The sequence below is a fragment of the Ylistrum balloti genome, unplaced genomic scaffold, assembly GCF_031769215.1.
Source record: "Ylistrum balloti isolate Yb309-2 unplaced genomic scaffold, AGI_CSIRO_Ybal_v1 Utg369806, whole genome shotgun sequence".
Taxonomy (NCBI): Eukaryota; Metazoa; Mollusca; class Bivalvia; order Pectinida; family Pectinidae; genus Ylistrum; species Ylistrum balloti.
Window position 1 is genome coordinate 1,248,959 of NW_026781981.1, and position 14,222 is coordinate 1,263,180.

Genomic DNA, 14,222 nt, shown 5'->3' on the forward strand with positions numbered 1-14,222 from the left:
ATTGTTACATTCGCACTTTATGCTGCTGAACTGAGTGATTTTTTTCCGGACATGGATACTGTCTGGATACTTAGTTAATCGTTTATTTATCAGGACAATCCTTACATACAAAATATTGTTTTCTTTTTTAGAAATGTAGGAGACATACCTTCTAAACATAGAGAATCATCACCACATTGAAAATGAAACAAAGAAAACCACTAGATACGACATAATTTATTTTTTCAACACATACAATGAAAATATCCTGTTGCTTTCAAGTTTCCACCAAATGGACGGCCTTAACACACACATTATTAGGTGCAAGTGATGATAAAAGGACGGCCAAAATTTTGCATCTTTCTTTATTAATGCTGAAAGTATAATTATCATGATATATATAAAGTTCATTGTCTTCAAAGTGAAACATTTCTTTCTGTAATTGATTTGTAATCAGCTGCAAGTAAAATGTCCTCTGGTAGATTTCATTATACCAGGTTAAAACAGTACCTCATATACTCTAGTGTGAAACAGCATTAATTTACCAAAACTCACAAGTAAGAGAAATTTTGCTACATTGATAAAATGCATATTATTTTACATTGATAAACTAAAGTACACTAAAAACAACAAAGTTGAACTATTTATTGATTGTTTGTAATTTATAAGTTCAATCAATACAACCCATTATTATCAGTACCAGCACAATCCAAAGTGACAACAATAGCTTACAGTGCTTAAGGCATCTGGTAGCTGACTTCCTCTAACCTGACAAATATCATAATACAATAGAAAGCTTTTATTATATTCAAAAGACACATGTATGTACAGAGTGTGACATAATTTTAAATTAATTTGATAATCTTTGGCTTATGTCTCAGGATAGATTTTTTTAAACTTGTCTGATTTAGCACTAAATTCAACCACATAACAAACATTGCCAAAAAAAAAGAAAAGAAAAAAATGTCTTTCCACAAAAACAGTTATGGAAACTTGAAAACAAAAATGAAGGCACATTTTTACCAGATATTCATTCATCACGTTCAAATAAAATGGTTACTACAACCACTTCAAGTAAATACGATTCTGTTTTCAACTATAAATATTAAATACAAATACCAACAATAATTAGCATTTCACGTGAACTAAAATTCTGTACAATACATCAGAAAATGTTTACCATATGATGTAAATTACCACCACAAATGAAAATTTATTTGGTAGATCAAACAAACATTTACAATATTAGATGCATTTTCTAACCTTTGTAAAAATCATGAACACATTTCTTTTTGGCAAGTGACTTTGTGCTATTTGATTGTATAGTGAACATAAATTGGTAGATTTACACATAATACCACGAAAAAATCCTAAATTGGTTTTGAAAGATGAAAAATACTAAAATTAATTTCTTCATTATATCAATTCATAAAAAGAAACAAAGAACATGCAAAACACTATTCAACACAATTCAAATAAACATGTATTTGTTTTGTACAAAATATACTTGATGACCTTCAGTTTGTTTTAAAATTATAAGTATCTGCCGTGACATGTAGATTTTATGTGGGTAGTTCTTGTAAAATAAGGTTGCCATAGCAAATCTGCAGTAGGCTATCATTGTCATATGACATTACTATATTAATTCTACAGTAGTAACATCATGAAATGATAGTATCTCTACAACACACATGGTCTCACCAGGTTACCATGGTGATTGTAGGTAGATATGGTCACACTAGGTTGCCATAATAACTAGGTAGATATGGTCACACCAGGTTACCATAATGACTAGATAGACGTGATCACACCAGGTAACCCTGGTGACTGTAAGAAGACAGGATCACACCAGGTTACCATGGTGACCATAGGTATACATGGTCACAGAATGTTACCATGGTGACTGTTGATAGATGTTGTCATACCAGGTTACCATGGTGACTGTAAGTAGATATGGTACTGATGTGACAATGTGATTCAGGATAGTCAAGCATATACATAATGGCAGTCACATTAATTTCATGCAAGTTAAATGTTTAACAATCTCTAATTTAATTTTAAATGTGGTACTACATGCAATCCTGTTCCAGAAGTCAATCACCTCCAGTCATTTCACCACACTTGTAGTATTTAAAGCTTATCACCTCCAGATCTTATAATGCTGAGTGGTGTTTGACAACAAAGGCTCACAGTACCAATTTTAGGCCTAATATAATGTGTACTCCTCCAGAATCGGGTCAAAATGTGGAATATGATGTGAAGCCTCTAGTAGCCATCATTGTTGAATGTGACATTGTAGTCACTGCCATACTTCCTTTGAAGCATTAAGTAGGTAACAGTGTGGTCAGCTTTTCCATAGGCCTGCAAAATAATTATCAGTTTTTTAATTGCATCTGTGTTTTTCTTTATCATAAAAATATTCTAATCCTTTTAAAACTGCATCTCCTTTTCTTTCTGCAAAGGTTCAGATTAAAAATCCCAATTGTTTTCTTAAATTCGAAATGTCATGATTTGGGTTGCTAAGCCTATGAATGAATACCTGTTTTGGATGTACACGTGTCAACAGATGCATCATTATTTGAACTTTATTATATACATTAACAATCAATTAAATCAAGATATCATTAATTTAACCATAATGTGACCTTTTAAAAATGTAACAAAAGATCTAGTCTTTCTACTTTCATTTAATGTTTTCTTTAATAGAATAAGTTAGCATTGTGAAATATCTGTATCACTTCATTAGAGGCATTGTGGATTCAAAATGTATTTATACTACATTAACTACAATCTACAGTAAATTTTGATTTCAACCAGAAGTCATCTACCTTAACAAAATTTTACAGTAATTTTATTCTAACCACAGTGACATTAGAAGCTCATGATATTCCAGTGAACAGAACCCAACATGATGACAAGCATTAGCCTTTCTGTCTGTACACTTGTTCCATCTTTCTGAACATTTTGATCATTATAACATATATCTATTGACTCCAGTACAATGACAATGCCATAATAGACTTTGTTTCCAAGATATACTGCTCTATTGGATCATATTTACTACAATTTATCATCACACATTGGCCTTTTGTAGCATGTTGTATGACAATGTCATAAATATCATAACTGTGTGTAATAATACTATTGTAATATCATGATAACATCATGTCACATGATCGCCTCAGTGGTAAAAAATGTACCAACCCTGTCGAAATGAGTTTGTCTATTTGAGAGTTTTGCTTATTCTAAAAAAATACAGACTATATGATGAATATGATCTTACAAACTGATGTTATATAGAATTTGTTCAACGTGTTCAATGATTTGATATGTCACGTTTGTTTAATAAATTTCCTATTACATAGACACTTACGTAAGATCCTCTATTTATCATATTGCTTTACTGCAATCAAGATGATTTCCAGCAGTAAACTGCAGTAAATTGCTCGATTTTATTTTATACTAATGTGAAAAGTATCAGAATATCAAATGACTCAAAGCATATTAATTATCAATGTAGTGCTGATTCATATTAACAGTCTTAATATTACCAGGGAGGCAGTTAATTCCTTGTCTTGAGTACTTAACTAATCTGCTGAACACAACCGTATAGATAAGACAAATGTTATTCCAGCTGTGAAAATACAGGAATTTGGCACAAGATGAACATATTATTATGCAATCTGTGCTTCAGATCTGATAGAGATATTTTTGAATGGAACGCTTAGTTTATGTTTATCTACGTCATTCAGACATCTACATTCCACTATATATTGTACAACTGTCTGAATCTCCTAGGAAATCCACTGTAGCATCTGGGCATGGCTAACAATCACCAGTAACCAGTGTGGTATAAAACTGCATCTGTAATTTATTCTATATCTTTTCTATATTAATGTATATCTAAATCATAAACAGTAATCGCACAATTATTTACAATCTGATAAAATGTGTTACTTATAAAAATAGAGCTTTCATTTGTATGAAATTTATGAAATATCATTCTGAGAATTTTTCAGTTTATAATTAAGCCTGACAGGTGAGGTAAGATTCATAAGTAGTTTAAACAACATTATTGAAATGGAAAAGGTTGTAAAATTGTGTTTACCAAATAGATTAATTACAATGTTCTATCAAAACAACATTTTACAGACTGAGAGAAGGTCTTCAATGCTGATATTCTTCCAATTTTTTTTCAAATTCAAAATGCACTAGATACCATGGAGCACTGACACCACATTCATAGCTCCACTAGGTCATATTTTGTGCAATAACAAAACATGTAATTAAGTCTGATGACAGCACATCTTTTAGTGTAGTAATACACGTGTATCAGTGTACCTACCTGTGAATATCCATAAATCTTTATTTTTTTGGAGCTAGCATCATGTTCTATCCTTCCACCACCCACACATTCACAATCCAAACCTTTCTCTTCAATGATTGGCTCCAATAATTCATATATGTCAGCTGAAACAGTCATTAAAGAAACGTTAATCCACAGATATGAATACAATGTACACCAATGCATTTCTAAATGCTTCAAAATACACACAATATTTTATTTTGTGCATGTGGTAGAATAATTCTAAATTACACCTGTCTCTAAATGTTAAACCTTTTCCTACAATGAAAACCATCAGAGCCAGTCTTTCACCGTACTGTTTGAAAAGCCTGATGATTTCAATCATCCTGTTTTTAATTTTCCATTTCTGAAGAGAGACAACCCTGCATCTCCAACCTTAATGGCATCTACAAGTTGCATCTGATTGGATATATAAGAACTTGGTTCCGTTCTGGAGAGTCTGCAGGTTGTTTCCTTCATGTTGGAATCATTTTTTATGATCATTATTATATCTAGTGGTTCTGTTGTTTTTCCCCTTGTTCTTATATGGTAATAAAAACATATCACTTACTTAGACAGATCAAGATTTACATATCGCTGGTGTCGTCAACGGAACAAAAATCATATACCCTTCAAAAACAACTGTTCTTATTTTCCTTGTACTTTTTTCTGAAGCTAAGTGTGAATCAATCTTTTGTTCTTATTTTGTACTAGTTTCATTAAATTTGAGTTAAAATTAATAAGTTATCTTATTCTGGCATAAGTTTTATGTATGAAGGTAAACAATATTGTCAAATGAATACCTGTTGGATCAACTAACATGATCATGATCGTAATGTGCTCATAAGCCAAGAATTAAATACGTTAAGATACAAGGTGTATCTACAGAGTAATAAAGCCCATGCTAGGAAATATGTGTAATTATGTAAGCCCATCCACATATATTACATGTACCTACAATAAGTTCACTCTCTGACTAATGTGTTTGGCGTAACAAAGCACAAATACTCCAAGTAAATTAAGGTCATCAGCTCTAATTAAAAGATGAAACAGCAGTAAACAGATCTAGTTATTTATTACAAATACTGCACCTAATTTAATGGCACATCTTTCAGAGTCTGAATGTCTCCAGATTTTAATTAAAGTTATATTACTATTCTATCACACAACTACTGTGTTCTTCTTTGATGCCACTTGGTGTTTACTTTAAGAAAGGACATATGTCACTGTAATTTCATTGTACTGATATTACACAATGAGATACAAATCATATCAAGATATCAAGATGAAGATAGGAATTTATCATAAATATGATGATACCTGGAATCTTTAGCATGATAACTTTATAACTGTTCAATCTAGTATTAAACATTGTTCAGTCTGTAAGTGGCTGTTAACACAGTCTTCCTGAAGGATTTATGTTCCGATGAAATTTCTCTTGTGGTGTGATGATATCTAAAACTGCCATGAGATGTCCTGTATTCAATATTTCTGCCATGCTGTCAGGTTTGGGACGATTAAGAGGGAACTATATCACTGGGGCCAAATCCAGGGCAATCAGGTGTTATGAATAGTGCTATAAAGTATATGATTAGCATTATTAGTCGGCTAAGATGCGTAAATGTGTTCACAAAAATCACCACCTTCCTGGGATATCAAGATCTCAAGGTTGAAAATGACTTAATAAGAAGTGATCTATGTCTGAATAATTACAGTATTAGTCTGTATAAAACACAGCTTATATGACAATATGAATGACTGGTGTATAAGGACACTTCCTGGCAGGATTGTTGTTCAATCATTTAACCGGACGGCTCTGTTACTGGATTGTAACTTGTTAGAAGTTTATAAAGACATAACGTTCTTCTCCAGCTGAAATATTTTGTCAGGTTTACAAGATATCTAAGAATAAATTATGCATACAATATCATTTCAGAAAAACAAACATTGCCAAATAACATGAAGTGGGTTTTTATGTTTCACACTAAAAAACAATTTTGCTGAACAAATCAATTCCTTCTGATACAGATAAGAAATGATTTGTGTCAATCAAATCCTATCTGGTGATCTAACATCATCAAACATCAATTACATTATCAATAAAATATCACATTTCACAAAAATCCACTACCGCTATTCAGAGAGTGTGCACAACACGTGACTATCAGAAAGTAAAAACATCACTACATATTCAAGACCCATCAGTTTCAGTCAATGATAACATTAATGTTAGAACATCCAGCAAACTTACAGCTTATAAACATATTAGTTCCAATTTTAAGGTATGAAGATTTCTATAACTACATCCATTTAATGTTTTAAATTGGATACATAGACAGGGCTAAGTGATCAAGAATGATGCATCATTTTCATACCAGAAATGTGATTCACTTTCAACGAGTCAGTCTTTCCACTAGGTAATTCTTTCAACTTTCAGTCATTAAAAAATGACCATTGTGACTGATGTGTCAATGCTTTAAGCACTTTGTGTGTTGGTTTATTTTCCTAATTAAGATTTCTACCAATTATCAGCTCAAAGAAACAATTGGAGCTGAAGCAGACTTGTAAAAAGTATTTTTCAAGATGGCTGTTGGTAATGGACATAACAAGATGACTCAATAAGGATCATCCAGACATTTGCAAATGAAAAAGGTCCAAATCATGAATGGAAAAGATACACTATGACGCATTATTTAACAAGAAACTGGTCACCTGTCTGCAAAGGTTGGTCTAGATTCTCGATCTGCAGCCTTACATGTATACTAGACAAGAAGTACTAGGTGGAAAGAGGACAGACACTTAATCATCAGATGAACAACCTTTCAAATCAGTGAAACTTAAGATGCTTCAAAGCCCTTAGAGAACTAATACTCATCATAATGAACTGTTAAGTGTATACCTTCCTTCTCAGTGATGCAACATAATGTATATATCTTATCAAATATTTGAAGCCTTTCCCATAGAGACTAGCCATCTGACACACTGTGTATGCAGTACTAGCAATCCAGGCATGCCTGACACAACACCACCAGTCTTCACATTTATCAACAAAATACTGGCTGCAGAGCAAATTACCAACATCCATAACACTGTTGATCCCACATTACCTAACTCTAACAATGGTAGAATATCTCAAGGCATTCACACAGAGTTGATGAATGAAGCCAGAGATTTTGGAACACTTCCTCTTACTTGTATACATATATATAAAATATGTCATGTTGTTAACTTACATTTATATAGTACACTTTACAGTTCAGATCAAGTGCAAAGAAGACCACAGTGTTATCCATTATATACAGAATGGCTACAATTCCTGTTATACAGAGAATTTTCACAGATAAAATATCCCTCCAAAGGAAGTGAATTTGTACATTTTATATATACAAAATTCCTGGAATAGGAGAGAAAATATACAGACCCTAACAAATCTCCTCTTACAGTTTATGTGTAGCATTTCTGTAGTGTTTCTGTATCATTTCCACACCACTCGCATCTACAGATTTCCAATCAAAAAGTATTCAAAGAACATCCAGTTGAATATTTTACACATCACACCTTGCATGAAACAAAATATTCATTAAACTCCCTTTTACTTTGAAAATGTATTTCAATATAATGAATTTTGTATATGAAGCAATACTTTGTGACCCTTGTGGCCTTGAAAATAGGTCAAGGTAATTGATATTCACAAAGTGTACTTCATTTCTTCCCAGGAAGCCTTCAGCCAAATATCATGCCTCTAGGCCTTTCAATATTCCAGGAGAACTATTTTTAATATCATCACATATTAGACCCCTGTGACCTTGAAAGTAGGTCAAGGTAATTTCTATTTGCAAATTTTGTTTGAATCCTTTCAAGAAAGGTACCAAAGAAATATATCTCTAGACTTATTGGTATTCTCAAACAATTTTATTGAAAGTTTTGATGTACTTGATCCCTGTAACCTTGAAAAGTTGTAAGCTACTGTCATTTTTTTAGTAGTTCTGTGATTTCATGACTCTTTGAGTTTATTTTCAGTGTGTTTGTGTATTACATGAGCTGAAGACCAACTGCAGTACTATTTTTCAAATTACAACAAATATTGAAAATCTAAAACTGAAGTACAATAAATCCACTTCACAACAAAATAAAAATTCACACTGCTATTGCTAAATTTGTAAACATATATATATTTTGCTTTTGACTTGACAAAATGCAGACCATCTTATTTCCAAATTTCAACAATACACTTTTGTACATAGCTTATTTTAAAAGGCTAACACTTTAAAAAGTCGGCTAAATTTTTTGAGATTTTCGGAGCATTTACAGTGTTAGGGTGTATAGTCATAGATTACTGCTCTCTGCAAGAGTATTATTTTATGACTGCCTATATATTGTAGTTATGATCAAGGAATATTTTTGTCATCTAGTACAGATGTAGTCCATCTATTAATATAATACATAATATAAAACAACAACAACAAAATCCATTGGTCAATTATAGCTCCAGATCTATCCAATTCTTTATAATCATATGTTTACTGTTTGTGAAGCTGGGGATTTGGCATAACTATCAAAACACCTACAAAATATTTCTAATGATTCATAGAAATAGTTGCAATAGATAAAATCTGCCAATATTGATGCAGGACAGGCATGTATAAAGGATATACACTGTATAAAGGAAAGGAAACATTTAATGCCAAGATCTTACACCCGGTGAACTGGTAAACTAAACTGTGAATTGATGGGAAATGTTTCGGTTTACTTTGACATTAATGTTAATTAACAGAGGCAATGTGGTAATTTGTCTTAATACAAATGTTTTACATATAGAAAGCTGCCATACTTAGTGAATCCGGAACATTCGGTATATGTACAAAATAAAAAAGTCTGACAAGTAAAGCTTTTTCATACTATCCAGCTTCATGTCCAATAATTTTATTATTTACAAGGTTACATGTAATATTATGGCTGCTGACAAAATAAACATAGTGTCTACCCGTGATCTATCAACACCGAGACAGATGACTGATTTTATATCGGTCAATATCAATTCTACTTTTGAGATCTCTATTGGGGCAATCTTTCATCACCGCTATACTTTCTGACACATTAAAATTTTGGCGGCAACAAAATTTACCGGCCAAAGTTAAGATATAAGACAGTTTTCACTTTTAAAAGTCGTCTTGTTGTTTTTCTAATCAGTCTCAAAATTGAATTTAGAAAACTTCTGGGACAAGGGAGAAACTGCATTTTAAGAAAATCTACTATGCAAGATGTAAATTGAACTTAGAGGACTTCTGGGACCAGAGAGAACATGCATCTTAGGAAAATCTACCATGCAAGATGCAACAAATAATTAGTGATAACTTTTAAACTGTCAAGAAAACTCAGCTTGTTCATTTTTCCCCAGATCAACCTGGAACACTATGTAAACAATTGTTTAAGGACCAAGAGAATCTTCACAAGGAAATTGAGGACGATCCAACAAATTCTGTTAGGTACTCTCTTATATCAGCAATTATAGCTACTAATTAAAACTCAAGATGGCCAACTGCTGCATACATAGTTTTTCATTTTAGCCTAAAATTGAACATGAATCACTAGAACCCAGTAGGATATGTAATATTTGAGACATGAAAATGAATTTGTTCACTCATAAACAATTCATCATAGTAAGGCACTACAGCAATGACTTGGAGAGTGTACAAAGTACATATAACATTATAGTAGTCGGCACAGCATTTCTGACTTGGAGAGTGTATGAAGTACTTGTAACATTATAGTAGTCGGCACAGCATTTCTGACTTGGAGAGTGTATGAAGTACATATAACATTATAGTAGTCGGCACAGCATTTCTGACATGGAGAGTGTATGAAGTACTTGTAACATTATAGTAGTCAGTACAACATTTCTGACTTGGAGAGTGTATGAAGTACATATAACATTATAGTAGTCGGCACAGCATTTCTGACTTGGAGAGTGTATGAAGTACTTGTAACATTATAGCAGTCAGTACAGCATTTCTGACTTGGAGAGTGTATGAAGTACATATAACATTATAGTAGTCGGCACAGCATTTCTGACTTGGAGAGTGTATGAAGTACTTGTAACATTATAGCAGTCAGTACAGCATTTCTGACTTGGAGAGTGTATGAAGTACATATAACATTATAGTAGTCGGCACAGCATTTCTGATTTGGAGAGTGTATGAAGTACATGTAACATTTTAGTAAGCAGTACAGCATTTCTGATTTGGAGAGTGTATGAAGTACATATAACATTATAGTAGTCAGTACAGCATTTCTGATTTGGAGAGTGTATGAAGTACATATAACATTATAGTAGTCAGTACAGCATTTCTGACTTGGAGAGTGTATGAAGTGCATATAACATTATAGTAGTCAGTACAGCATTTCTGATTTGAAGAGTGTATGAAGTACATATAACATTATAGTAGTCAGTACAGCATTTCTGATTTGGAGAGAGTATGAAGTACATATAACATTAACATAGTCAGTACAGCATTTCTGATTTGGAGAGTGTATGAAGTACATGTAACATTATAGTAGTCAGTACAGCATTTCTGACTTGGAGAGTGTACAAAGTACATGTAACATCATAATACAGTCATTTAGGTATTCAATTTCCTTGTGCAATATTGCAAGTTTACTGAATTTGATGTTTGTTAATATTTATAACATTACCAAAGTACCATTAACCTTGTTCTTAGTTTGTAACCATGATATATTACAGTAATTATATCGACCAGAAATTGATTATTTTTGAAATGTAATTAGTGCAAATGCGATTTCATAGACAAACAGAAGCCTTTTATTCCAGATGCAACACTTAAACTAGCTCTTGCTGCAGGTCTCATTGTTTATTAAGATAGATCACGGATTAGTTCAATATATTTACAATAGTTCATGCTTGTGTCTTCTGTCATGTGTGTTATTAAATTTGCATGGCACTCCCTCATTCATTATAAAATGTTACATAACATGTACTAATGTTATTTAATTTTGCAAACATATTATTTTTCACTGTCATCGACATTAAACCTTCAAGTGATTAGCCATGACACACTAACTAAAATTTCATCACATTTTGCTGAAAACAGGTAAACATGTCTGTGAATTGTATTTTATTGTGCTAAAATTCAATTAATGAATAAATGGTGATCCAACACACCTAATGTAGAACATTACCACAGCATCCTCAAGTGGATCTGTTTATAGGATTCAATAGAGTACCATAACAAAGACTTATCAAAAAGGAAACTCAGCACAACAAAGACATTTTGTGAAATTATCTACATGTTTTGGCCGCTATGCGATCATCATCAAGAAAAAAGTCTTTGTTGTTTTGAGTTTCCTTTCTGCTAATTATAATTCAATTAGTGATTACTCAAGATACTGTAACAAAAGATCACAGAGGAATTTTGGTGTTTGATATTTTTTTTCTGTAAAAGATGGATGTTTTCACTATTTTTTTGTTCTTCCTTCTGTTCTTACTCGTAATTATATGAAATTTGAAAATTCCTCTGAAGAAGTGGCAATAATCACCTTAAAATGTCAAATCCAACATAGTTACCGATCAGTCATTTTGTTTTGATATCAGTCCTTAAATCAAAAGGACACAACTAAAAACCTAGGGGAACCTATATATATAAATGTAAAGAAATAGCAAGAACAACTCTTCATAACCAAAATCCAAAATGGCCACCATCAACCATTTTGTTTATCTGATCAGTCCCAAAATCAAAAGGACGCAGCATCTGGGACCAACCGGTACCAAATTAAGTTTAAACAATGTTTTTATTCAACAATTTAACACATACATATGATAAGTATTAGATCAGAAAACAAGCTTAGAGCGTATATCAATTTCTGCTACCAAATTTGATCTATCCTGTATTTTTCAAGAAACAACGATACAAAACTAAAAATCACAATAAAAATGGCAAAACTAGGGATCAAAGATAACCCATAAATATGAGAAAGATCAATTCAGTACTTCTCCAAACAAGAGGCCCATGGGCCTTTACGGTCATCTGACAAAAAGCAAGCCAAACTCTAACAACAGTGAGTCTGCCGTTAAAACAGTGGGCTTTATTCATTTGAATAAACTTGGTAGCCCTTCCTCCCAGCATCCTACAGGCCCAATATCAGCACTCTGAGCCTTTTGGTTACTGAGAAGAAATCGTTTACAGATTTTAACATATTTGAACCCTGTGATCTTGAAAGTGGGTCAAGGTCATTCACTTGAACACATTTGGTAATACTTCCTCAAAGCACCCTACAGGCCCAATATCAGAACTCTAATCATTTTGGTTATTGAGAAGTCATTTGCATATTTTAACATATTTAACCCCTGTGACCTTGAAAGTGGGTCAAGGTCATTCATTTGAACAATTTGGTAGCATGTCATCCCAGCATCCTACAGGTCCATTATCAGCTCTCTTGGACTTTTGTTTATTGAAGAGAAGTTGTTTGTATATTTTAACATATTTAACCCCTGTGACCTAGAAAGTGGGTTGAGGTCACTCATTTGAACACACTTTGTAGGGCTCCATGCCAGCAAGCTATGGGTCAAGTATTAGCCCCCTAGGTCTTCTAGTATTTGAGAAGAAGTTTTTTGAATGAAAAGTTTACGGACGACGCATGGTGGACTGCGCACGGCGGACGACGACAGATGAAGCACGATGGCTATAGGTCATCTCGACCCTTCAGGTCAGATGACCTAAAAATATGATAACAATAAATGTTTGTGGACAGACAATGGATTACAGACATTAGTAGGGTATTTTGAAAAGCACCATTTTATTATGGTAGGTTAAAAATTTGATAATTTCTACGTTAGAAAAAATTTGAAAAATAATTTTCGTAACCATAAATAAGACTTAATTCTAGTCAATGGAATTATTTAATGACCTCTCACTTAGTGGATGTATTACTTCCATTCTAATACTTAATCCTGTAGTAGTTGGTAGTTCTATGTATCTACTTCAGAGTATAATATATATTATATAAACATTTGAACAAATCTATGTATCTATTCAAGTTCATCATCTCTCTGAAAGCAATTGAAGTTAAGATTTGATGATGAAAAAAAAAGGTCTAGAAATATCCTGTTGGGAACCTCAAAACTTTATCTCAAGGAAGGTGTAAGCACAATATTGTGTAAGCAGAAATACAGATGCTGGCATGTTAAATGGATTACACACAAACTCCCATCTTCCATTCATGAAAATATCACTTCTGGTAAATGTCAATGAGATTTGCTGTACCAATATTATCAGCCTAGAATTTGTATTGCTTCCAGATCCTACAGAATGTCTCAACTCTTGACTGAGTATTGAATCAGTGTAAGAATGGTATGCAATACTGATTCACTGAACATAAATTAAGTAAGATATTCTGATATCTTACAGTAGACACATGCACAGCCAATACTTAAAACACTGCATTGTGTAACCTTAAGTTTAACAAGTCAACTTTCATAGATTTAAAAAAAAATTGGAATTCTTTATGCAGTCAAAATTTGATGACATCAACCGTACTGACATCCCAGTTGTTGAAGTGATAAAGTAAACTTTAGATTAGAGATGCTGTCAAAGTCTTGAGCAGTTTGTTTACAAAATGCTTCAGTCTGAGGAAATCTTACTCCAGTGTCTGATGTGTGTTTTGTATAGGCCATATGTTATCCGAGTACCCTCTCCTCATGTACATGTGTAACATTTTGATGTTTACCCAGAAATTGTAAATATAATTTATATCTTAAATATTTAATAAGATATTGTATTGGTCTATGTACATTATTGTAAATATCAAACATAAAAAAGATTCCTTTCTTTAGCAAAAACATTTTATACAGCGAAATAATTATGCGTATTAACTAGCAATGGTA

General features: G+C 32.6%; 1 protein-coding gene across 1 annotated transcript in view; it reads right to left on the minus strand.

Moving 5' to 3' along the window:
- Positions 1 to 200: 200 nt before the first annotated feature.
- LOC132544630 (14 kDa phosphohistidine phosphatase-like) overlaps positions 201 to 14,222 on the minus strand; it is a 46,293-nt gene continuing 32,271 nt past the window's right edge. Inside the window, exons 2-3 of the mRNA XM_060208249.1 lie at positions 4,325 to 4,449; positions 201 to 2,340 (exon numbers count right to left, since the gene is read on the minus strand). Coding sequence (XP_060064232.1) covers positions 2,245 to 2,340; positions 4,325 to 4,449 — 221 coding nt within the window. The 3' untranslated portion in view covers positions 201 to 2,244. The remainder of the gene's footprint in view (positions 2,341 to 4,324; positions 4,450 to 14,222) is intronic.